This window comes from Polypterus senegalus, chromosome 8 (genome assembly GCF_016835505.1).
Source record: "Polypterus senegalus isolate Bchr_013 chromosome 8, ASM1683550v1, whole genome shotgun sequence".
NCBI classification, from domain to species: domain Eukaryota; kingdom Metazoa; phylum Chordata; class Cladistia; order Polypteriformes; family Polypteridae; genus Polypterus; species Polypterus senegalus.
In genome coordinates, this window is record NC_053161.1 from 170,703,684 (window position 1) to 170,726,966 (window position 23,283).

Below are 23,283 nucleotides of genomic sequence, written 5' to 3' on the forward strand. Positions count from 1 at the left end.
CTGGGCACCACCACTAGTGGGTGGCACAGGTAACATCAGTGTAAGGCTGATTAATCTGGTTTGACTTTGCGCTCACTCCTCTGGTCACTGTGCACACCTGCACACTCTTTTGTCCATGTCCCTCTCACGCTTATTGTGTTGGGCACTAACACTCGGTCCTGTGCCCACAGACCTCTCACCCATGAGGGCAGGATTTGATAAGTGTGGTGAGGATGGGGGCCTGAGAAGAAACTGGTGAAAATGTGGAAAAGGAGCTGGATGGAGCGGGACGACAGGGAAAATACAAAGCTTTTATTAGCTGAATTATTTAGGTTTTAAATTTTATCACAGAAAAAATGAACAAAATTTCTCAGTCCTCAGTAGAAGAGGTGGTTAGTCCAGGTCCAGGTTTATTAACCACAGAGAACAAAATCCTCATGTTGTCATGGCCACTGTCTAATAGTCTGCCACGGTCTGCATTCTCGACTCTGGCACCAGCCTGGAGAAGTTCAACCCAGACACCACAGATCCCTGCAGCCTTTCCTACCCTGAGCTGGTTCAGCACCTGTGCAATCTCAGTGAAACTGGGTGGTTCACAGTTAATTGGAGGATCAGCCTCAAGAACTGTGGACCCAGAGATATCCAACATTCTAGCTAGAGGGTCAGCTTTTAAACAGCTGTTCAAAGTAGTCAGTCCAGGAGGTCACAACCGTGGCATCATCTGTAAGAACTGTGTGACACTAGGGGTCGCTGTTGCGTGAAACCCTGCAGACAAACGTCCAGACACCAGGTAAAAGTATCAGAAATAATTTTAATTTCTTCTTTCAGATATTGTGCCACAGTAGACACCACAATCACCACCATAAACAATAAATCAATAATAATAACAATAAGGATCCTCCTCTCCTCCCAGCAGCTCTGTCACTCTATCACCCAACTTCGGCTCCGCTTGCTGGGTTTCCCATAGTCCTTTAAATAGTCCATGACCCGGAAGTGCTTCTGTCCTTCAGTCCATGTGGTTCACTAGCACTTTCAGGTCAGTTGAAGATTCATATTTTTCTTCAGCCCGGAAGTACTTCTGTTCTTCATTCCTTGTGACTTGGGAGTACTTCCAGGCTATAGGGAAAATAGAAATCCCTGTGTCTCCCTGCAGTGTCACCCAATGGCACCCACGGACTACCCAGCAGGGCTGTGAACTTGAACTCCATCTCCCACAATGACCTGCAGGAATTCGGGGCACCTCCATGCTGCAGGGAGGACTCCATCTAGTGGCCTGGATATGTTGGCCAGGATAAGCTGCTGGCCATCTCTTACAACCGTTCCATGACCCATCCTGTGGGCAGCTGTAGCCAAAATACTCCTGTGGAGAGCAGAAAGGAGTCCGGTCTGCCATTTTGTAGCTGCGTGAGTACTGGAGTGCCAATCCTGCCACCAACCAACCAACCTTTTCCCGGCTAGTTGGGGGACCACTTTCAGGGCCGGATGCATTAACATCTTACCCAGGACTGTAACCACAGATACAACACATCCTTTAGTAACTGAAAAACTGTCAGACTGTAAAGACCTTGAAGTTGAATAAGGCCACAACAATACCAATTGTGAAGGTAGCCCTCGGACTTGTGAAGAAAGGAATGGAAAAATATACCCAACAGATCCTGGGTAACATCAAAATACATTAATTACAGAAGATTGCACAACTTGGAGCATGTCATATCCTAAGAAAAGAAAAGCAATGTCCATTAAGTAGACTTCTAGCTCAATCTCATCCTTGGCCAAAGGAATGGACCTGGTTATTATGTTGTATTAGGGTATGAATTAAAACGTATTATTAATAATAATAATCTATACTAATAAAAGGCAAAGCCCTCACTGACTGACTGACTGACTCACTCACTAACTCACTGACTCACTGACTCATCACTAATTCTCCAACTTCCTGTATATGTAGAAGGTTGAAATTTGGCAGGCTCATTCCTTACAGCTTACAAAAGTTAAGCAGGTTTCATTATGATATTCTACGTGTAACGGTCATAACTGAATCCTACTTACGTAAATATATACGGCCATAGCCTGCAGCTCGGTCGCCATGTGAGGCGGAGTTGCGTCACCCATCACCACGCCTCCCACGTAGTTGGCTGCCTGCCTATATTGTGTCCCCCATACCCACACCTACCACGTAATTGAGTGCCTGACCATATAAGACCATCCGTCACCAGCAATCCAATAGACACGCTGCCACTACGAGGCATTTGTCATGCCTAAGATGAATACGATTTTCACGAGATACAAGTATTTGATCACTTTGTAACAGAGTTAAAATTGATGGTGAAGGACTGTGCTTATGCAAACGAAGATGAGATGGTCAGGGATACAATAGTGTTTGGCACAAACTCAGCGAAAGTGCGAGAGAAACTTTTAAGTGCCGGGTCTGAGCTAACATTAAATAAAGCCGTGGACATCGCAAGATCACACAAGATATTCGCGAGATACAAGTTTAATCAGAAGACGCAGGGTATAAACAAAACTTTTGATCACCTTGTAACGGAGTTAAAATTGCTGGTGAAGGACTGTGCTTATGCAAACAAAGATGAGATGGTCAGGGATAGAATAGTGTTTGGCACAAACTCAGCGAAAGTGAGAGAGAAACTTTTAAGTGCCGGGTCTGTGCTAACATTAAATAAAGCAGTGGACATCTCAATATCGCACGAGATGCATGTTTAATGAGAAGACGCAGACTTTTGATCACTTTGTAATGGAGTTAAAATTGTTGCGTACTCCCGTTTCCACACTCACATCGCGATGTATAAAAACTGAACTTTGCTTTAAGTCACGTACATTCTCACACCAGCTCAAATCTTTGCATATGCAAGTTCTCAACTCGGTTTTGCAAACTGATGGCACCCAGCGTCAAAGCACTGTTCCAGTGTGGTTTCCCTTTATTTTTTAGATTCACATCCCTGACGAGGCTTTATCAAGTATACTGAAATTAACGGCATATTGTTTATTAATTTAAGGCATCTGATTGTAATTAAACTGTAACAATATAATGGTCCACTGAATGGTCAAAATATTCCAAATACCATAGCTACTTTAGCATTGTTACTATTACTGCACCACTTGGAATATTTATCCCACTGTATCTGAGTGTGAAACCACAGCTCTACAGCAGCTGATCGGAAAAACAATTGTCGGTATACAGCATCAAGCAAACACTGCCTCAGCCATGCACACAGTCTATTTGAACAGACCTATACGACAAACGCTTCAGAGCCTTTCCTGTACAGACCTTGCAGTTCATAAACAGTTTCATCCCAAGAACAATAAACACATTTATTCAGTCCATCAAGTGCTCCTTGTAGAACTGTTTGTACTTATAAGTACAATCACCTCACTGTAAACTTGCACTACAGTTATAATATTGCAAAATGTGAGACGCTTTATAAAGCATCTATTTACATATGAAGATGACTGTCTTCTAAGTTGATTTAGATTTCCAAGCTCTATCTTCTTGGAGCTCTTGATATCATTTTTTAGATGAAATGCAGCAACGTAGGTTTATTACATTATACAGATAAAATTTTAACATCATTTAAATAATCTATATTGTTAAAAATTAAATATGTGAGTAAACGGTGTTGCAGCACTAGTGATGAGTTGGCACCCCGTTCAGACATTGATTCCTGCTTCATGCTGTATGCTTGCTAGGACTGGCACAAACCTGGATGGATAGATGGATAGAATAATTAAACATACTAAGAAGATATTTTAATGTTCCTTAAAAGTTTTGAAGAATTGGCGTTCTAAGCTTACAGATGACTTAACATCTATTACAGAGCTGATTGAGTGGCGATTGGTTACTTAGAGAAAGAAAAGGAAGGACGGGAATAGGAGGTTAGTATGTTTGAATGAGACAGTACTGCTGCAATAAATTATTTCATTGAAGGTCACGTACGGCGCAGCAAGCATTTTGTGGAAGGCATGAACAATCTCTGGACCGGGCGCCAGCTCATCACTATCATTTTGCCACTGTGTTCCCAATGTTTAATACATGCTTTAATTCCTACCATCATGAAAATGATATCAAGTATACATCTCAGTATTTAATTATTCAGAGAACTATAATATCATGAATGTAGTGGATTCTGTGTCCTGTCAGAGGAAGAGAAAGCCCATTTAAGAAGCTAATAGTGATTCACACACATAGAGAACATAGAAGAACACATTAGAACAACATTAAAGTGCTACTAGTTTTGATGGGATTTGAGAAAATAGTAAATTAAATGATTTTAAGATGAAGATTATGACATTCTACTTTAATGACAAAATAAATTACGTGATTAATTTGACATTTTGAGCTTTTTTTTCCCACTGTGTCCCTATTTTTTTTTTCTTTTCTCTGTACCCTAATAAGCTTTCATATAACACTCAGACAGTGGGCTATGACTCACCTTTTTGCATTGACTTTGATAATCGACAGCTTCTTTTTTATTTCGGACACTGTGCGACTTTGCAAACTTGAGCTTTTGAGTTTCTCCGACACGCTATGTCACTCGATCAACTTCCTTTTCTTGCTTATACCACTGTTTAAATCAACAAATAGTACGTTTTTCTTTGCCTCCACTTGGTATTCACTGAAATTCTTCTATTTTTCCCCATGCTTTTGCCATTGTCTTTTCACAGAACGTTGAGCTTAAGGGCTATTTATATTTATTTGCATATTCAAAGAGGTGTAATTCTGGGAGGAGGCAGCAGGCGTGCGCATTTGCGTTACTTTTCATGCTTACCGAGATTTATGGAGTGGAAGAATGTGGAAGTTGGCGAATGCACAAATTTATGCATCTGGATTTTTTTGTGCGTATACACATTTCTGCTTTTGCACGTACGCCATGTTTTAGTCTAATTTCTAGCATTATGCATGAGGCCCCAGGTGTGCAGAGTCTGCCCAAGAGGACGGCACTCATGAACCACACAATTTTTTTATGTGTATGTAAAGTCCACCTCCACTTTACTTGCCACAGTATAAAGTGCGTCCAGTTAGCTCCACTGCGACCTTAGGGATGTTAAGTTTCAGCCATGTTTCCTTCATAATCAGGACACAGCAGTTTTTTGTATTTCACTGTTGTATATTCTTCAGCCATATTTCATCAGTCTTGTATTGGTTTTACCTGCATCTGCCTCTTCTTTCTCCTTTGCATGCAGCCTCTTCCTGCTGAGGTCGTGATCCAAAAAGAGTCTGGTGTGATGGCAAACTTGGATGGTATTTGATTGCACAGGAATTCATTGTTAGTATATGAAACATTGATTCTTAAAATATCATTGCAACTGTTTACTAAATATCAATAGTAACAGTAATAGAAAAATATTAATAGAAAAAACAACACAAACAGAAACAAAAAACCTTTCAGGAAGAAGCAAGCTGCACCGTCTATACATTTATGTTTGAGTGTCTGTGTGCCAGTTTAAAACATTCAGCCTTCCTTAGCCTTTATACTCGGACTAAATGTTTAACAACACAATAATCAATTACTTTAATCAAAATCACAGCAGACATTTTTAAGTCCGTTTTTTGTGTCCAAAGTCATGAAAGCATCAAATTCACTGAGATGGCCGTCTTCTATTCCCACCCATCTGTCTGACTGACAGCTCATGTCCCACCTTCTCTGTCATTTTGTAAAATCCTAATTCCCAGTTATGTGGCCCAGTGATTGAGGTGCCAGACTTGACATTTGTGTTCAGTGTGAAAATACAATGAAAGAGCTGGGACTTGTAAAGTGCCTTGGCAATTGTATTATCGTGGTATTTCCCTCTACTTGCCCTTTACCTGTTTCCTCAAGGGTAAGTGTTCTCGTCAAGTTCGTTATCGGGTTGGTCTACTGTTGCACTTTAAGATGAACACACACACACACATAGATAAACACACACAGACCCTAACCACAACAGTGCTCCATGAATGACACATACATGCTGATTAACTCTTAGCACTTTAAACCACACAAGTGCTATAGGAATAACAGCCTATCATTCAGCACTTCAAGAGACTTACTTATTTTCGGCACGAACAACATATGATGTTTTAGTGATATCTCAGACCTAAATATTACTTTTGGTCTACAAGAATACATTTAAACATACAAAGACTCAGCACTCTTGACTATAGGCCATTTATCAGCCAAGAAAACCTTCTTTATCGTATTTGTCCCTTCTGTTGAGTAGTGCTCTCACTCTCTGCCTTATAAACCTCGCAGCACAGAAATAATGGCAAAACTCCGGCTGTCACCAGGTGCTCAAAGAAATCTAACTTATTACTTCAATCACTCTAGACATTAAGACAAAGCATTGAAAGTTAAAAGCAGCATAGTATTTATTACAAGAATAATAATAATACCACAAGAAAAAAGAATACTATAAAATAGGTACTGATAGGAAGGTCTGAATATATATAGTCTTTAGAAAAAGCTTACGAAAAAGGTACAGATGACAAGGATGAATGTCCCAGGGAGGCATTTGATTTAGCAGTCGATGTTCATGATGCCTTTCTGACGACCAGGGCCATCTTCGTCCATTCCTCTTCTTCTTCTCCTTCTTCTCCCTTTGTTTCTCTCTATCTTGCTTTTCAAACCAAGGCATATTTATTATGAAATGTCATGCCTTGGTTTCACAACACATGCACCTGATTGGCTGGCTGTCAAAATGATTGATGAATTAATTCAATGTCCGTTTTCCCACACAACAAAACCTTTGATGTACTCTGAGGTGTCAGTAGTTCTTCCTGTCCCAGGCTGTAAACCAAACTGTTGTTCCAGATGTCCATCCATAAAGTAATCAATAGCCTGAGGTATCAGCTCAGCATTCTTTCCCAGGCTATAAACCAAATTAGCGCTAAGCTATGAACAAAAAGTAAGGTGTAAGGGAAGAAAACCTGCTTTAATTTGTTAATTTCATCTGTTGTCTTGTCTTGAACAAAATATAATGGAAATCAAAATGTACAGATTTTATACACCATAACAGCAATGAAAGGCGCAAAGTTGATTCCTTTTTCTCTTTCCATATTTTTAATTCAGAATGTCTTCATAAATATTAGAATTGTAAACTGCTGCTATTTGTCCACTTTGTCATACAGACAATCAAATACATCTTTTTCCTTCAATTGATTTTGATTTTTTATTTCTTATATTTTCTCTCTTATTTATAACAGTTTTATCCATCATATGATTTTGTATTTTTCTATTTTTTATTATTGTATCATCTGTCTTAATTGTGCTGGTCATGAAGAGCGAAGGCCTGTCTAGTGTCCAAACTCCCTACTGACAGCCAAAGCTCTACGGTCAACCATGTTTGTGACCGCTAGTGTGTGTGGTGACACTGATAGACATGCTCGCTATGACACAATAAAACCAAAAGATTGAACCCGTGAATCAGCCGGCTGAGTGGAGTTTGTCCTGACAGACTTGACAGAAGATGAGTGGACAGAGTGGATGATCACTCTAAGTGGCCAGTGACCCTTTGTCTGTCCTTCCTGGACTGGACTGCCATGTTGTTCTGTGTCCTATCACATCCTTTCTCTTTTGTCACTTGTTCTGTTTTATCTTGTTTTTATTAACTGTACCCATGTCTGCATGTAAGTTTGTGAAAGGTGCTACATAAAACAAAGGCTGACTGATTGTTGTACCCACTTTCACTGAACATCTGGCAAACATTTCCAAATGGTCTCCTGCAAATCAGTCCACACCCTGAGTCTTGAATGACAGACAGAAATCTGAGTTTGTCACTCCACAATAACTATTTCATCTGGGCACTCAAGTGGAGGACAATGTTAGTGCTACTATGTGACATTCCTGCCTAGTCGGCATGCTGACTTCCTCTCATCAGTCAGAATGACATGACAGACAGAAGACACTCACAGGTATGCTGTGCATATAAGGGTAACATTGGTGTTGAGTTTGAGTTGAAGTGCTAGCAGTCTGCTTTTCAGTGACACATGAGAGCGTACAGCTCTGATTGTTTCCATCATGTCACTAATAAAGAGCCCTGGCCCTCTGCCTGTCTGTCTGACCGTGTTGTCCCTCCTCATGCCCTCACATCTCTCTCTATTTCCACAGCCTGTCCTCATGTGATCTCTCGTCCAGATGTTGCTCAGCTCTCTCTTTAGCTCTTTCTTCTCCACACTTACAGCTGACCAAGCTGGACCTGAGCAAAAACAACATGGGGGATTTAGGAGTGGCTCAGCTGTGTGAGGGGCTAAGGAGTGAAAACTGCAAATTAAAGAAGCTGAAGTAAGTGAAGAACAACTGAGTGAGTGAGTGTTTGTGGGTATTTGTTTAATTTTATTTCCTGTCACTATATGGCTTTGACTGTTCCACCGTGTTTAAAGTCACTTAAGGTTGTGATAGATAATTGAGACTTGACACAAAAAGAGGTTTGGGGGAGCCTCCTGTATACCTGAAAAATGAAAAATTTGCAAGAAAATGTCCAGAGCAGAACTGAGGTTTGGTACAGCCATGGTGGGATTCAAAGATGGAGGGAGTGTCTTCTTCAGTGGTGTAACCGGAAGTGACGTCTTCAGAAGTGGAACCGAAAGTGACGTTCAAGGGCCCAGGAGGAATTCTCCACATTTGATCTGTTGAAAAAAAAAGAGAAAGTCCAACCGGGAATTACCTTTTCGTTTGACACAGATGGCCAGACCTCTCGTGTCAGGTGTTCCTGACCGAGAGGTCATGAGCCCGAGAAAGAGCATTGACATTGGCTTGGAGAGAGCCCCGACGATAAACGACCAAAAACCTTATACGGCTATAGGTCTAAAAACCACTTTGTGACTTGCGGGTTTGACTCCTTGTGTAGGGCCATCCACTGTAAAGATACATGATCTGTAACCAGGGTGAACTCGCGGCCCAAGAAGTAGTACCTCAGCTGAGTAATCACCCATTTAATCCCCAACACCTGGTTTCCCGGTCCAACAGTTTCCAGCTCAGGAACATAACAGGGTGCATTGATGCTTTGGCTCAGTACAGCACCTATACCTGTGTCCACAGCATCCATCTGGAGGAATAAACGCAAAGAAAACTTAAGAGCCAGTAAGACTGGTTCCGAAGTAAGGGCTTGTTTAGGTCACGAAATACAGTTTATATGTTATCATCCCATACCACATTATTCAGTGCCCTCTTCTTTGTCAGATTAGTCAAGGGTGTCACAATCTAGGAACATTGGGGAACAAACTGGTGACAGTAGCCCACTAAACCAAGAAAGGCTTGAACTTGCCTCTTGGTCTTCGGACAGGGCCAATTTAATATGGCATCTATTTTGGAACACTGTGGCCAAACAGAACCATGGTCCACCAGGCAGCCTAAATAGTTGGCTTTGTTTCACCCAAAGAAGCACTTCTTAGGATTAATCCATAGCCCAGCTTTCGCTAATGTCTACAGTATGGCTTGGACCTGCTGTAGGTGGTCTTTCCAGGTTACAGAATAGATGACCATGTCACCCAGATAGGCAGCACTATAGGAGTTATGGGAGCAGAGCGCTTTATCCAACAGACACTGGAAGGTTGCAGGTGCCCCATGTAACCCAAATGGAAGAACCAGATACTGCCAGTGACCACTAGGGGTGCTAAACACAGTCTTAACCTTTGCGGAGTCCGTTAAAGGAACTTGCCAGTACCCCTTCATCATGTCAAGTGTGGTAAAAAGTTTGGCCTGTCTGAGCCTCTTGAGGAGGTCATCCACTCGAGGCATTGGATAGGCATCAAATCAGGAGACTTGGTTAAGCCAGCGGAAGTCATTGCAGTGCCTTCAACTCCTGACAGGCTAACCAACCAATACGATATAACTCTCCTCTGTCGCACCTAGTACCAGCATACACTTGATCTCCAACTCCACTTCTGCTCTTTTTGCCTAGGAAAGTCGATGCAGGCTCTCTTGGACAATCACCCCGGAGTGTGTCACAATGTCATGCACAATCAGTGTGGTCTGTCCAGGTTTTTCACTTACTACCCTCGGGACAGACAGGATGACTGTTTCCGGTTCCTGTCAGTGATGGGTGGTCAAATTAGTGCCAAAGTTAAGGTCTAATTTGTGAGCGAAGAGTGAACAGGGCTGTCCGGAGGATGGTTAGGGTTAGGGTTCCCTATCCTTGCACAGTTTCAGCAGATTCATGAGATAAACCGGTTCGCTTAGTCAACAATTGAGTTGTTTCACCAAATAATCGATGAGCCACTTTCTCTCCTTAACCACGTAAGGGCCTTGCCAATGAGTCAATAATTTGAAATAGGTGGTAGGAACAAATACCTTGACCTGATCTTCAGGGTGGAACTCCCATAGAGATGTGCCACAGTCACAACAATGGACCTGAGCTGTGTGTGCCTTTTCCATGTGAACCTTTAGAAGGGGTCAAATCTCAGCAAATCTATTGTGTAACTATGCAACATATTCTAATATAATTGTGGAAGGGAGGGCCTCCTCCTCTCAACCTTCCTTTATAATATCTAATATGCCCAGGGGTTGTCATCTATACAGTAATTCAAAAGGAGAAAACCCCTTAGAGGGTTGTGGAACTTCACGATATGCAAAAAGTACGAGGGGGAGGAGCTGATCCCAGTTCCTCCCATCCTCATTGACTACCTTATGGAGTATCCGTTTGAAGGCTTCATTAAACCACTCCACTAGACCATCGGTTTGAGGTTGATACACCAAGGTTTTTAAATGATTTATTTTGAGTAACTTTCCTCGAACATCTCCGAGGTGAAAGGCGTCCCTTGATCCGTCAGGATTTCTTTAGTGATTCTTTTGTGATAGCTTTAGCTGAGTGCAATGGAACAGCCTTGGGGTTTAGGGTGGCATAATCCACTAGGTCTAATATATACTTGTGTCCTCTAGCTGATGGCTCCAAGAATCCCATCATGTCGACAAAGATACGTTCAAAGGGAACATCAATATGTGGAATGGGAGCTAGAGGAGCACGGTCACTCCTAGAAATCTGCCGTAATTGACACTCCGAGCAGGATGTGCAAAATTGGCGGACATCCTCATTGATTCCTGACCAATAAAAATGGAACTTAATTCGCTTAAGGGTTTTTTCAGTGCCCAAGTGCACACCCAGGAGGTAGGTGTGTGCTAGCTCACAGACCTGCCACCAGTAGGACAGTGGGACTAACAGCAGGGACCACACCTCCTCCTCGTCCTCAGTTACCCGAAACAGCAAATCGTTATTTAGTAGAAAGTTTGGGCCCTGAGGCATGAGATGTTAAGTGCAGTGGCCATTCACGAGAAATACTGCATTTTTTGAAAATTTAAGGGAGTCATCATTCTATTGCTCCCTTTTAAAAGAAGCTTAAACTGAAAAAGCAGTTGGGAGAGCAGGTCAGCTTCGACCTCAAGGGTGTGTTGTCCCCCCGAGTGCTCATCGCTCCAGGTGATGACGTCTCCCTGGTCGATGTCTCGGGTGTGGCCACATCAACCTGTGCGACCGTCTCCGTTCACTCATCTGGCTGTGTACATGGCGTGGAGGCAGCTTGAGATGTATTTTTACAGTCCATTATGAGGCCCAAGTGTTGTTTTGGAGTGGCTAGTGTTAAACCACTTTTATTATCAGACTAGAGATCAGAGAGCAACAATTGAAATATTGATGCCAGTATCCATAGGGGCCTTATAGCCATTAATAATTACCACCCAGATGTAAGGGATGGAAAGGGGATTGATCAGAGCGCTGCATCTCCCTCCCAGGACCTCCCCACAAACTCTCATACCACCAGTCAAGCACCACCGTGGTGTATCAGGGATCCCTGGTGCCTGCTCCAGACGGAGATGACCAGACCCAGGAATAGGGATGCGTGCACATCGAGTTTCACACAGAGGCCATTCTGATCCTTCCAGGCTCAAAACTGCCCTTAGATTCTCAATGACCTCGATAAGGTCCTTCAAGTTTTTAAATGTTTATCCCCAGACCAGCTGGGCCAGATAGTTGGCAGGGCATTTAAAATGAGGAAGCAGGCAACCTACTGATATCTGGCCATAGCCAGCACCCTACTTTGCCCCACAGACAGAACTCCTGAGTGGAGGTGGGTTGCCCCGGATTGAAGCCCCACTTTAAAATTCTCTTGGCTCTGCCTCTTTGGGGTTCAAGTGGGCAGACTCTTCCTCTGGAAGATCATAATAAGCCTCCTGTATGTCCCTCTCTGAGCATGGCTCTATTCTGTTGGTTTCTGATGCTCTCTCCCACTTACCCAGCCTTGGGCTGTGCCACTTGGGTGGAGATAGTGTCAGATCCTCCTGACTTCCCACGGTCGACCACTGCCCAGCAACTCGGATGCGGTACTCTCCCTCCTGGACCACCAAGGGTTGAAGTTCAGGCAGACACACCTGAACTTTAGTTTAAATTATTTGTGTTGTAATATCCATTCTAGCCATACTGTCGTTTTGTTAATCATTTTAAAGTTTTTCTTTGTTAAATATGTCATAAAGTCTGAGGCGCTGGTGCTGAAGTCACACATGCATTTCAGTACAAGTTCTAACTGATATAAAGAACAAAATCAGGTTATGAACATATAGAAGAATAGAGCCCACTGGTAACCGAACACCAGCATTTGTAAATGGAATAGACTAGCCACGCGAGACCTGTCAGTCCAGAGAAGTAAGAGAGCTCTTGTGGGCATCACCACCTGGTCACCACCGCTAGTGGGCAGCACACACTACATCAGTGTGTCCACATGCAGTGTTGCTGATTAATCCGGTTTGACTATGCACTCACTTCTGTGGTCACTGTGCTCACTCTTTTGTCCATGTCCCTCCACACTCATGGTGTTGTGCACTAACACTCACTCCTGCACCCACAGACTTCTGACCACTGCACACACTGGTCTCTCCTTATTGCGTCTGTTGGTCTCTTCTTCTTGTAGATTTCTGTTCACCTCTCCTTGTTGTCTCTCATGTCTGTCTATCAGGTTTGTCCTCCATTCACGTTCTGTTCTCTAATTCAGTCCACCAGCCTGTGCCTCACACTTGCACACTTGAACCTTTGCTCAGATTTGTACAGATGTCCTTAATTTTTTTCTTTCTCTTTTTACTCTTCATTTTTTAATCTTCTGCCAATTTGTTCTCCCAGTATGTCTTCCATTCTTCCAACACAACTCCTAGTCCAAGTAGTCCACTTGCCCAGTAAAGTCCTTCTGATTCTGGTCAATGCTGGTCACTGAGCTGAGCTGGAGCAGGTCATGTTTTGAATCCAAGTCTGTATGGATAGGAAAAAAAACTAAGATCAGGTACTGCTTCACAGCTTGCATGCAACAAGTCCAACCAGTAAGTGATCTGTGTTGAACAAACAACACAAAACTGAATTAATAAATAGAGACATGCAACATTATGAAGAGAAAAAGACAGAAGGTCATGAGATCCTGTTGTGTGTCTTGTCTTCACAGCACTTCATGTTTGTCCTCCATGCTTGGCTTGCAGGGATACTCAAGTTATTCATCTCTCTTTCCCAGGCGATGGATTGTGAGATGTGGAGGCAAACGTGACCTTAGGGCCCTTAAGATCCACTCTGCTGTTCCAGATCTCTGATCCTACCATCTGGTGTTGAGTCATTATCAAGTTTGATCACCTGTGTCAGGCCATTGTCTCACTGTCCTGTGTTTAACATCACTAACCCTGCTTAACGCTTCAGTGAGAGCTCTAATGTGACACTACACCTGAATCTCTGAGACCAGAGAAAGTGACTAATGGCAGAGATTCAGATCCTCCTTTTCCTACCAAATCTCATTCTGTTTATATAAGAAACTAGCAGTCCCCCATGGCTCCGCCCACATAGTAGTGAAACAGGACAAACTTTAAAAGCCAATAAACAAACAGGCAAGGAACACTCCAAAACTCAGAAGTTAGACCGACTCAAACTGAGGCTCCCCACTCCTGATGTTACACTTCCCCCTCCCCTTGACTCGCAGCCCCTCTCTTGGATTAGCATGAATAAATCACTCCTGCCAGCGAACTATGATTCTTAGCGCAATAAGAGAAGTCACAAAATCAACCAGAATGTTCACGCAGATTCTAGAAAAATACTCAATTTAAATCCGTAAAATAGTTCTCTTGTTCACTAGCTAACCAGAGGCAAAGTACGCTCCAATATGTGGCAAGAGGTAGACCAACTTGAACAGAGGCTGGCGCATGAGTGAGGAGAGCCTCACTTGGCTCTCTACTCCTGACATCACACTTCCCTATCCCCTCTGTCCGGAGCCTTTGTTTCAGATTAGCGTGAATAAATCGCTCCTGCAAGTGAACTATGATACTTAGCGTGATGAGAGAAGTCCACATTGTCACCTTTCACAGATCCATCTGGTTACTCAAGTGCAGGACAATGTCAGTCTCATTTCTGTGATGTTCTTATCCAGTGTTAAAACTCTGCATGTTTTTGAATGACTTCTGACCAGTCAGTACAACAAGAAGTCAGGTGACATAGTCAGGTATATACAGTGGTGTGAAAAACTATTTGCCCCCTTCCTGATTTCTTATTCTTTTGCATGTTTGTCACACAAAATGTTTCTGATCATTAAACACATTTAACCATTAGTCAAATATAACACAAGTAAACACAAAATGCAGTTTTTAAATGATGGTTTTTATTATTTAGGGAGAAAAAAAAATCCAAACCTACATGGCCCTGTGTGAAAAAGTAATTGCCCCCTTGTTAAAAAAATAACCTACCTGTGGTGTATCAGACCTGAGTTCAATTTCCGTTGCCACCCCCAGGCCTGATTACTGCCACACCTGTATCAATCAAGAAATCACTTAAATAGGAGCTGCCTGACACAGAGAAGTAGACCAAAAGCACCTCAAAAGCTAGACATCATGCCAAGATCCAAAGAAATTCAGGAACAAATGAGAACAGAAGTAATTGAGATCTATCAGTCTGGTAAAGGTTATAAAGCCGTTTCTAAAGCTTTGGGACTCCAGCAAACCACAGTGAGAGCCATTATCCACAAATGGCAAAACATGGAACAGTGGTGAACCTTCCCAGGAGTGGCCGGCCAACCAAAATTACCCCAAGAGCGCAGAGACGACTCATCCGAGAGGTCACAAAAGACCCCAGGACAACGTCTAAAGAACTGCAGGCCTCACTTGCCTCAATTAAGGTCAGTGTTCACGACTCCACCATAAGAAAGAGACTGGGCAAAAACGGCCTGCATGGCAGATTTCCAAGACGCAAACTGTTAAGCAAAAAGAACATTAGGGCTCGTCTCAATTTTGCTAAGAAACATCTCAATGATTGCCAAGACTTTTGGGAAAATACCTTGTGGACTGATGAGACAAAAGTTGAACTTTTTGGAAGGCAAATGTTCCGTTACATCTGGCGTAAAAGGAACACAGCATTTAAGAAAAGAACATCATACCAACAGTAAAATATGGTGGTGGTAGTGTGATGGTCTGGGGTTGTTTTGCTGCTTCAGGACCTGGAAGGCTTGCTGTGATAGATGGAACCATGAATTCTACTGTCTACCAAAAATCCTGAAGGAGAATGTCCGGCCATCTGTTCGTCAACTCAAGCTGAAGCGATCTTGGGTGCTGCAACAGGACAATGACCCAAAACACACCAGCAAATCCACCTCTGAATGGCTGAAGAAAAACAAAATGAAGACTTTGGAGAGGCCTAGTCAAAGTCCTGACCTGAATCCAAATGCGATGCTATGGTATGACCTTAAAAAGGCGGTTCATGCTAGAAAACCCTCAAATAAAGCTGAATTACAGCAATTCTGCAAAGATGAGTGGGCCAAAATTCCTCCAGAGTGCTGTAAAAGACTCATTGCAAGTTATCGCAAATGCTTGATTGCAGTTATTGCTGCTAAGGGTGGCCCAACCAGTTATTAGGTTCAGGGGGCAATTACATTTTCACACAGGGCCATGTAGGTTTGGATTTTTTTTCTTCCTAAATAATAAAAACCATCATTTAAAAACTGCATTTTGTGTTTACTTGTGTTATACTTGACTAATGGTTAAATGTGTTTGATGATCAGAAACATTTTGTGTGACAAACATGCAAAAGAATAAGAAATCAGGAAGGGGGCAAATAGTTTTTCACACCACTGTAGCACCTTACTGCATAAGACTTGTAGAAGTTTCAAGTTCAAACTGCATTTCAATGAAAAGTCAAAATGTCAGAAGTGATTGAACATTTATGTTGTCTGTCATCTGTGTGTCTCTTCCTCCCTTTGTTCTCATTTCTCTCTCTTTATCTCCACAGCCTGTCTGGTTGTCATCTCACCTCTGGAAGCTGCTCAACTCTCTCTTTGGCTCTTTCTTCTCCACACTCACGACTGACTGAACTGGACCTGAGCTGGAACAACAACATGGGGGATTCAGGAGTGGATCAGCTGTGTGAGGGGCTGAGGAGTGAAAACTGCAAATTAAAAATACTGAGGTGAGTCAGTAATGAATGTGTGTGTGTGTTTTGCTGAATTTTCTTTCTTATCACTTTATTGCTCTGACTGTTCCACACCCTCAATACAAACATTGTGTTTAATCCAGAGTCCCATGTGAACAGACAGCTGCAGAATTCCTTTTAATAATTAAATTCATAAACACAGTGTTGTGACCCTGAGAAAATTCTCCACGGTGGTCGCTCTCGTCATCCTCTCTGTCCAGTCTGTTGTTTTATTTTTTTATCCCACAATCTCATGCTGTTCGCTCTTTATTTCAGTCCTGTCCTCCATTGTCACTTTCCTCCTTTACACTCCTCTAATCTCCGCACTAAAGTTTGTTAAATGTCACCAAAACAGAATAAGGCAAGAGTAACACAGTCAATAGGAGTAGAAGAGCTGACCACAGTGACAGTGGACAAAGAAGTGTGGAGGACTGAAGCTGGAATGAGATGACAAGATTAGAACAAGCAGAGTAAGACGGCATAAATAAAGAGAGACAAGAGAAGAAAATGAACAAAGAGAAGAAAAGGAGAAATGAAACAACAGGACAGAAGATAAAGATGGGGTGTTGGACAAATGAAAGAAGAGGACAAAAGATAGACAGCAGCTGTAGAAATTCAGTCAAACAACATTTGAATGCCAAAGTGTTCATCTGCCTCAGTGACGACCACTGGCATTCTTTAATGGGCCCAGTATACACTTTAGCAGTGGAGAATGTCAGCAGGATAAAGTGACCTGTCACAAAGCAGGCGTTGTCTCCAACCGAATCAACAAACAAGACAGCGGCTCCAACGCTGCCTGCAGAGTCCTCAGATCTCAGTCCAGTTAAACACTTTTGAGCTGTAAAGTAGAAGCACAAATGTAGGATGAAAAATCAGCAGGAGCGCATGAAGCCACTGAGTCAACGGGAGACCAAAATCCATAAGGAGTCATTTAGACATCCTGCTGAGTCCACACTTTAGAGCCAAATAAAGTGCCCATTGAGTCAGCTTTGAAGACTTTGCACTGATGTTGCACTCCTGCTGATCAAATTTACACTCCTTTGTCCAATTTGCAGCCTTCATGTCCATTCACACTCATTGTGCTATGCAGTAACACTCACTTCTGTACCCCACAGACCTTTCACCCTCTGTGCTCACCTGTCCCCTTGTTAATATAATGCTTTTTATAGCATGTGGTAATAAGACTTGTAATATTTAAGTTGGTGTGCTGTGTTAGTATTGGATTATTCAAATAAGATACAACAAATAAGTGACCAAAATCTAAACATTAGACTGTGAAGCTCATAAAGAGAGGCTGACATGGTGTTTAATTTGCTGCTCATTGCTTACTGGGGTGCCTTTTAGCAGCTATGTGACCCTGCTGGGAATAAACTGGTGTAGAAAATGGACAGGTGGCAAATGATTTTGTACACGAGTCTCCAGTCAATTATTTGAGTTGTTAAATATTACAAACTTCAATACACTGAATGAACAAAATGATTGGATGGTCAGCAGAAACACACAGCATTATGGTAAACAGAAAGAGCAGCAGAATGAAAAGGATTGTGGGAATGGAGGAGTTAATATGGCATATTATGGGACAGGTGAAGTGAGATAATGTGAGAAATTCAGACTTTGAGGACACAAAGATGTCACTCATGATGTGACCCCAATGTCCTTTGTTGTCGGTTGATGAAGTGCTTTGCATTTCCAGTCCCTCCCAATAGATGACGATATCAGCACATCACCCATTCCTTTGATCAAATCACTTGAGCTGAATATGCAGACAAAAAGACAGACAGGAGCTGGAAATGGACAACAGTGGTCATGATGGTCATTTCATGGTCCACTCCAAGGACCTCAGACCACCTCTATGTCCAGTGGACTGGGTTTTGGAATGCTGATCATCCATTTGAAACTTGCCCTCCTGCTTTGTTACAAGTTAATAGAAGAAATAAGAAAACTGAGTTCAGCAACACTGAGGCCTTTAGTGGATGGAGGTCAGCTGGTTAGTGGCAGTGGTCAGTATGTGAGGCCTGAATGGTTGAGGTAAAAGTGTTATGTGTCAGTCTTGTCCTCCCTGTCCATTACATTATTGATTCTAAAGTCAGGTCCTGTCTTTGTCCTTATTAAACAACAGAGTGTCCTCATCTTCTGATTACTGTGACATCAGAAGCATCCAGCATGACAAACAGTTGAATATTAAGCTCTGTGGTGACCGGAATGTCTAACAGTTGTCTTTAGATGGTGTCCTACAAAATACATAAACTGTCAATATGGGGTGCTGTGTGTACATTAATGAGGGAAAAAAATAATTTAAATAATTTTAGCAAATGGTTGCAATATAACAAAGAGTGAAAAGTTGAAGGGGGTCTGAATACTTTCCATACCCACTGTATGTGTGTATATATATATATATATATATATATATATATATATATATATATATATATATATATATATTGCCTTACTTTATAAGAGTAGCGGTGGTCTCAGATTCAAACTGCACATCAGTGAAGTGTCAAAATGCCAGCAGGCATTGACCCTTTTTGTTGAGTTCCTGTCTTCCTTTCTGTCTGTCTCTCCTCATGCCCTCACTTCTCTGCCTTCTTCTCCACAGGCTGGTTTCATGTTGCCTTACCTCCACATGCTGCTCAGCTGTCTCATCATTCCTCTCTTCTCCACACTCACAACTGATTGAACTGAAACTGAATTACAACAAATTGGGAAACTCAGGAGCTCATCAGCTGTATGAGGGGTTGAGGAGCCCAAACTGTAAATTACTGACACTGTGGTGAGTAAACAGGGTGAGCTGTTTAGGGTTATGAAGTTTGAGCTGACAGCTCAATTGACGAACAGATCACAGGACACTACATGATGACCTGACTGAAAGTAGGAGAAAGACGGGTGATGGGACAAAGAGAGTGGACACGAGGAGCTGGATGGAGGTGATAGACATGGATGACAACAAAATAATGAAAGAGGTAACAGGGAAAAGAGGACAAGTGTGAGATGGACTGAGAAAATAAACAGCTGAAAGGGTAGACAGGAGCTGTAGAAATAACAGACATGGGGACAAGGACTCATGGAGCAGAGGTGACAGGATCAGGAAAGCAGGCAGAGTGGACATAAGGAGAATGTGGACAGGCTTATGGGGTTTCATTTGGAACACACAAGAAAGAGAAGAGCCAATGTCAACAACAACAACAACAACAACATTTATTTATATAGCACATTTTCATACAAACAGTAGCTCAAAGTGCTTTACATATTAAAGAATAGAAAAATGAAAGACACAATTATAAAACAAAATAAATCAACATTAATTAACATCGAATAAGAGTAAGGTTCAATGGCCAGGGGACAGAAAAAAACTCCAGACGGCTGGAGAAAAAAAATAAAATCTGTAGGGATTCCAGTCCCCTCTGGGCATTCTACCTAACATAAATGAAACAGTCCTCTTTGGATTTAGGATTCTCACGGAAGGGCTTGATGATGATGATGGTCACGTAGACTTCTGCCTTTTAATCCGTCCATCATTGTTTGAGCATCATGAAGCTTTGAGTAGGTGGTGGTGGCCTGCGCCACCACCACAAAGAAACCGGAAAAAGAAACAGAAAAGAGAGTAGGGGTCAGTACCGATTTTAGAGCCACCATGAATAGTTAGTGGACTAATAATGTCAGTGGACAGGGTGGTGAATGGACAACAAGAACAAACAAGAAAACATAAAATTTGGAGAAGACATGAGAGTAAAGAGGAGTGGGAAAGAAAATAATAGAAAGAGACTGAGCATTAATTAGTAGAACAGGACACAGGAGGTGACCAGAGGTGGACAAAGTGATTAACATCATGTCACTTGAAAAGGCCACCTTCTGTTGTAATTGCTCTTGCAGCACAAAATAATAAAGGGTTGAGGCCTCTAAAATAGGACACCAAACAAATGTCATCCCAAGGCTGGTTGAACCCCAGGAAAACTGGAGGCTTCAGGCTCAACTAGACTTTAGAGAGGAGGTCAGACTTTTAAATTTAAAATAAAGGCAAAAAAAGCCTTAAAGGTGTGAAGTGTGTCTGACCAGAGGGAGAACCGTGAAAACTGCATCTTGAGATTAGGCAACTAGTCTCTCTATTGTAATAAAAAAAACTTGGGAGACAAGACTTTTTATCCTGTGACGAGGTGTGATCTTTTGAAGAGAGACACTTTCACGTCCCGTAAGATGAGACTTTGTGCCAAGAGATTTAACCACACCCGGGGCCGGAAATAAAAGACAAAGAGTAGATGACAAAGCAGAACATCGTAAAGAATTCAAAAACATAGGCATGATACACATGCGGAGTAGGTTAGAGATAATGGAAATATGAAAATTTGGAAGTCTCAAGAAAATGATAGTAAAGATCGCATTAGCGCAAACAAAAGGAAATTATTACTCGGTGAAATAACGGAACAACAAAAAGAGATATTGTTCGGATTTAAACTTTAAGTCAGAGACTTGTAGATGGTCTAATTTGTGTTGCCATCTAGGAAAAGTAGTGTTTCTTCCCAATGAAGAGGCATATCCACAAGAATTAAAAGATTGGTTGTTTGTTGAAAGTGAAATCCCGTGAGAGAAGAGATTTGGAAAAGTTTTGCCCACATCTAAAACATTTACAACCACACACATGGTTCAATCATTTCTCATTTGTGTGAATGCTATTGTCAGACACAGTTCGTGTAGTTCTTTCGAGAGAAAGAAATGATATTCACTCAAGGGCAGTTATACGTTGCGTTGTCATAATGTAAGTCCAAACACAAAATCAAGATTAATGTGATATTGACGAAAAGGTAAAAGCAAAAAGAGACAGAGTATATGGATATAGGTGGTATGACAGAAGTATGTAGATATTGTTTGGCTTTAAACTTTAATTCTGAGACTTGTTGATTATCTAATTCATGTTGCCATCAGGGAAAAGTAGTGTTTCTTCCCAATGAAAAGGCCTATCCGTGTGAATTAAAAGCTTTGTTATTTGCGAGGGGCTGAGACGTGAAGTTGCTGGCGTGTAGCACAGGCAGGGGGTTGGCAAGCAAAGCAAGCAGGGGACGAAGCCCCCTAGTCTTTATAAAAGACAAGATTTATTAACAAAAGAGCCAAAGGGTCTGCCAAAGGCAATCCATAGCTAGCAACATTCCAAAAAGCACAATCTGTAAGAGAATCCAAATTCAAAAGCAGAAGATTCAAAAACAATAATCAACATTTAAGAAAAGGGTAAAATAATCACAAAGACCACCAAATACCACAGTGCAGTCAAATGATCTGCACTGGACTTCAATTCTCAGCAGCCTTGGGACAGCTGGGAGGTGGTCTTTTAACAGTGATGGACAGGTGGCCCTGCCTCTTTGGGATCCACCCACAAAATTCAACAGAGAATTGCATAACACACATAAATACTAAATAATAATTAAATGGAATAAGGCAGGAAACAAACCCTGGGCAGGGCGCCAGCCCACCGCAGCAATTGAAAACAATGAATGATAATAAGAAAGAACAAAGAAAATAAAAAGAACTTTAAACAGGAGCTGGGAAGGAACCCTGGCCTAACCAGAACATCTTCTGTATGAAATGAGCAGTAAAATAAGATGAAACCAACAGGGCTTCAGAAGATGGTGACTACGCTAGACTATGGACTGAGCTACCGGCAGGCCAACACGCACGTCGTGTGACTAAGAGACACTGAGAGGACTTCTGGGATGGTGATGTCAGCGAGAGTGTCACTGAGATGCTCCATTGTGTGAGGTGACACCCATTAGTGTTTGTAACTCACATGTGTGTCTCTTCACAGGCTGTATGGTAATGAGATCAGTGAGAGTGAGAAGAACAACCTGAGGTCACTACAGCAGGAGTTGCAGAGGACTGGACAACAGGTGGATATTGACATATAAGAAGACCGGACATGGTGATCAATGTTCCCCAGTGATGGCGCACCCCAGTCCAATCATTGTATATTCTTCTCTTAATTCTTTAATAATCTCCTTAGCTATCCTTCACTTTAAATAAACTCTTAATATCTTCTTCTCAGCCTGTGCTCTCCTTCTTTAAACTCACTTGGTGCTTGGTATGTGTGTGTGTGTGTTTTTATGTCCTGCAGTGGGCTGGCACCCTGCCCAGGGATTGTTTCCTGCCTTGAGCCCTGTGTTGGCTGGGATTGGCTCCAGCAGACCCCCATGACCCTGTAGTTAGGATATAGAGGGTTGGATAATGGATGGATGGATGAATGGATAATGGATGGATGGATTCTGAATTGGTCACCACACTGCACAAGTTCAAACAGAAGAGGACCACAGTGGGGATTGTTCTCTAAAAGGACCCCTTAAGAGAGTAGCAGATAGGGGTGACCATCCCATTGTAGGGTGATGGGTGGTGAGGCCTATTCTGGCTTTGGGTACAAACCTTGGATGGGTTGTCAGTCCATCACAGGACAAGCTGATGGTTGTCTGAGCAGAAACATCACAAAACTGCTGGTCATCTCCATCATTTGGTGTTGTCTGAAGTTGTGTTTTATCTTCACGCAACTCCTGACTTCAATATGGCTGAACAGACTCTATCGTGTGCTGATTTGGAAATCTGTGATACTTTAACACACTCCCTTGTCTTCACTTCATTGTCACCTCCACTCATGTCCTCTTTAGTGAGCAGCAACCTGAACAAGTGAGCCATTTAAAAAGAAATGAGAGCAAAAGGACAAGATGAGGAGAACTCAGGGCTAGAGGTGTAGAAAGTGTGAGGGGCTGGTGACCCGTTTAGGGATGGGTGTTCTAGCTTGTTGATCGACACTGACCTGAATGGTTTTAAAAAATGGAGGGATAAAGGAGAAGAAACACAACTCAGAACTGGCAAAAAAACAGGATATAAAATGGAGTGGAGCTGGGATGAGAGGACAACGTACATGACCCC

General features: G+C 42.2%; 1 protein-coding gene across 1 annotated transcript in view; it reads left to right on the forward strand.

Moving 5' to 3' along the window:
• Positions 1 to 22,403, forward strand: part of LOC120534700 (NACHT, LRR and PYD domains-containing protein 3-like) — a 43,694-nt gene extending 21,291 nt beyond the window's left edge. The window contains exons 8-11 of the mRNA XM_039762287.1: positions 8,079 to 8,252; positions 16,198 to 16,374; positions 18,977 to 19,150; positions 22,172 to 22,403. Coding sequence (XP_039618221.1) covers positions 8,079 to 8,252; positions 16,198 to 16,374; positions 18,977 to 19,150; positions 22,172 to 22,271 — 625 coding nt within the window. The 3' untranslated portion in view covers positions 22,272 to 22,403. The remainder of the gene's footprint in view (positions 1 to 8,078; positions 8,253 to 16,197; positions 16,375 to 18,976; positions 19,151 to 22,171) is intronic.
• The last annotated feature ends 880 nt before the right edge of the window (positions 22,404 to 23,283 follow it).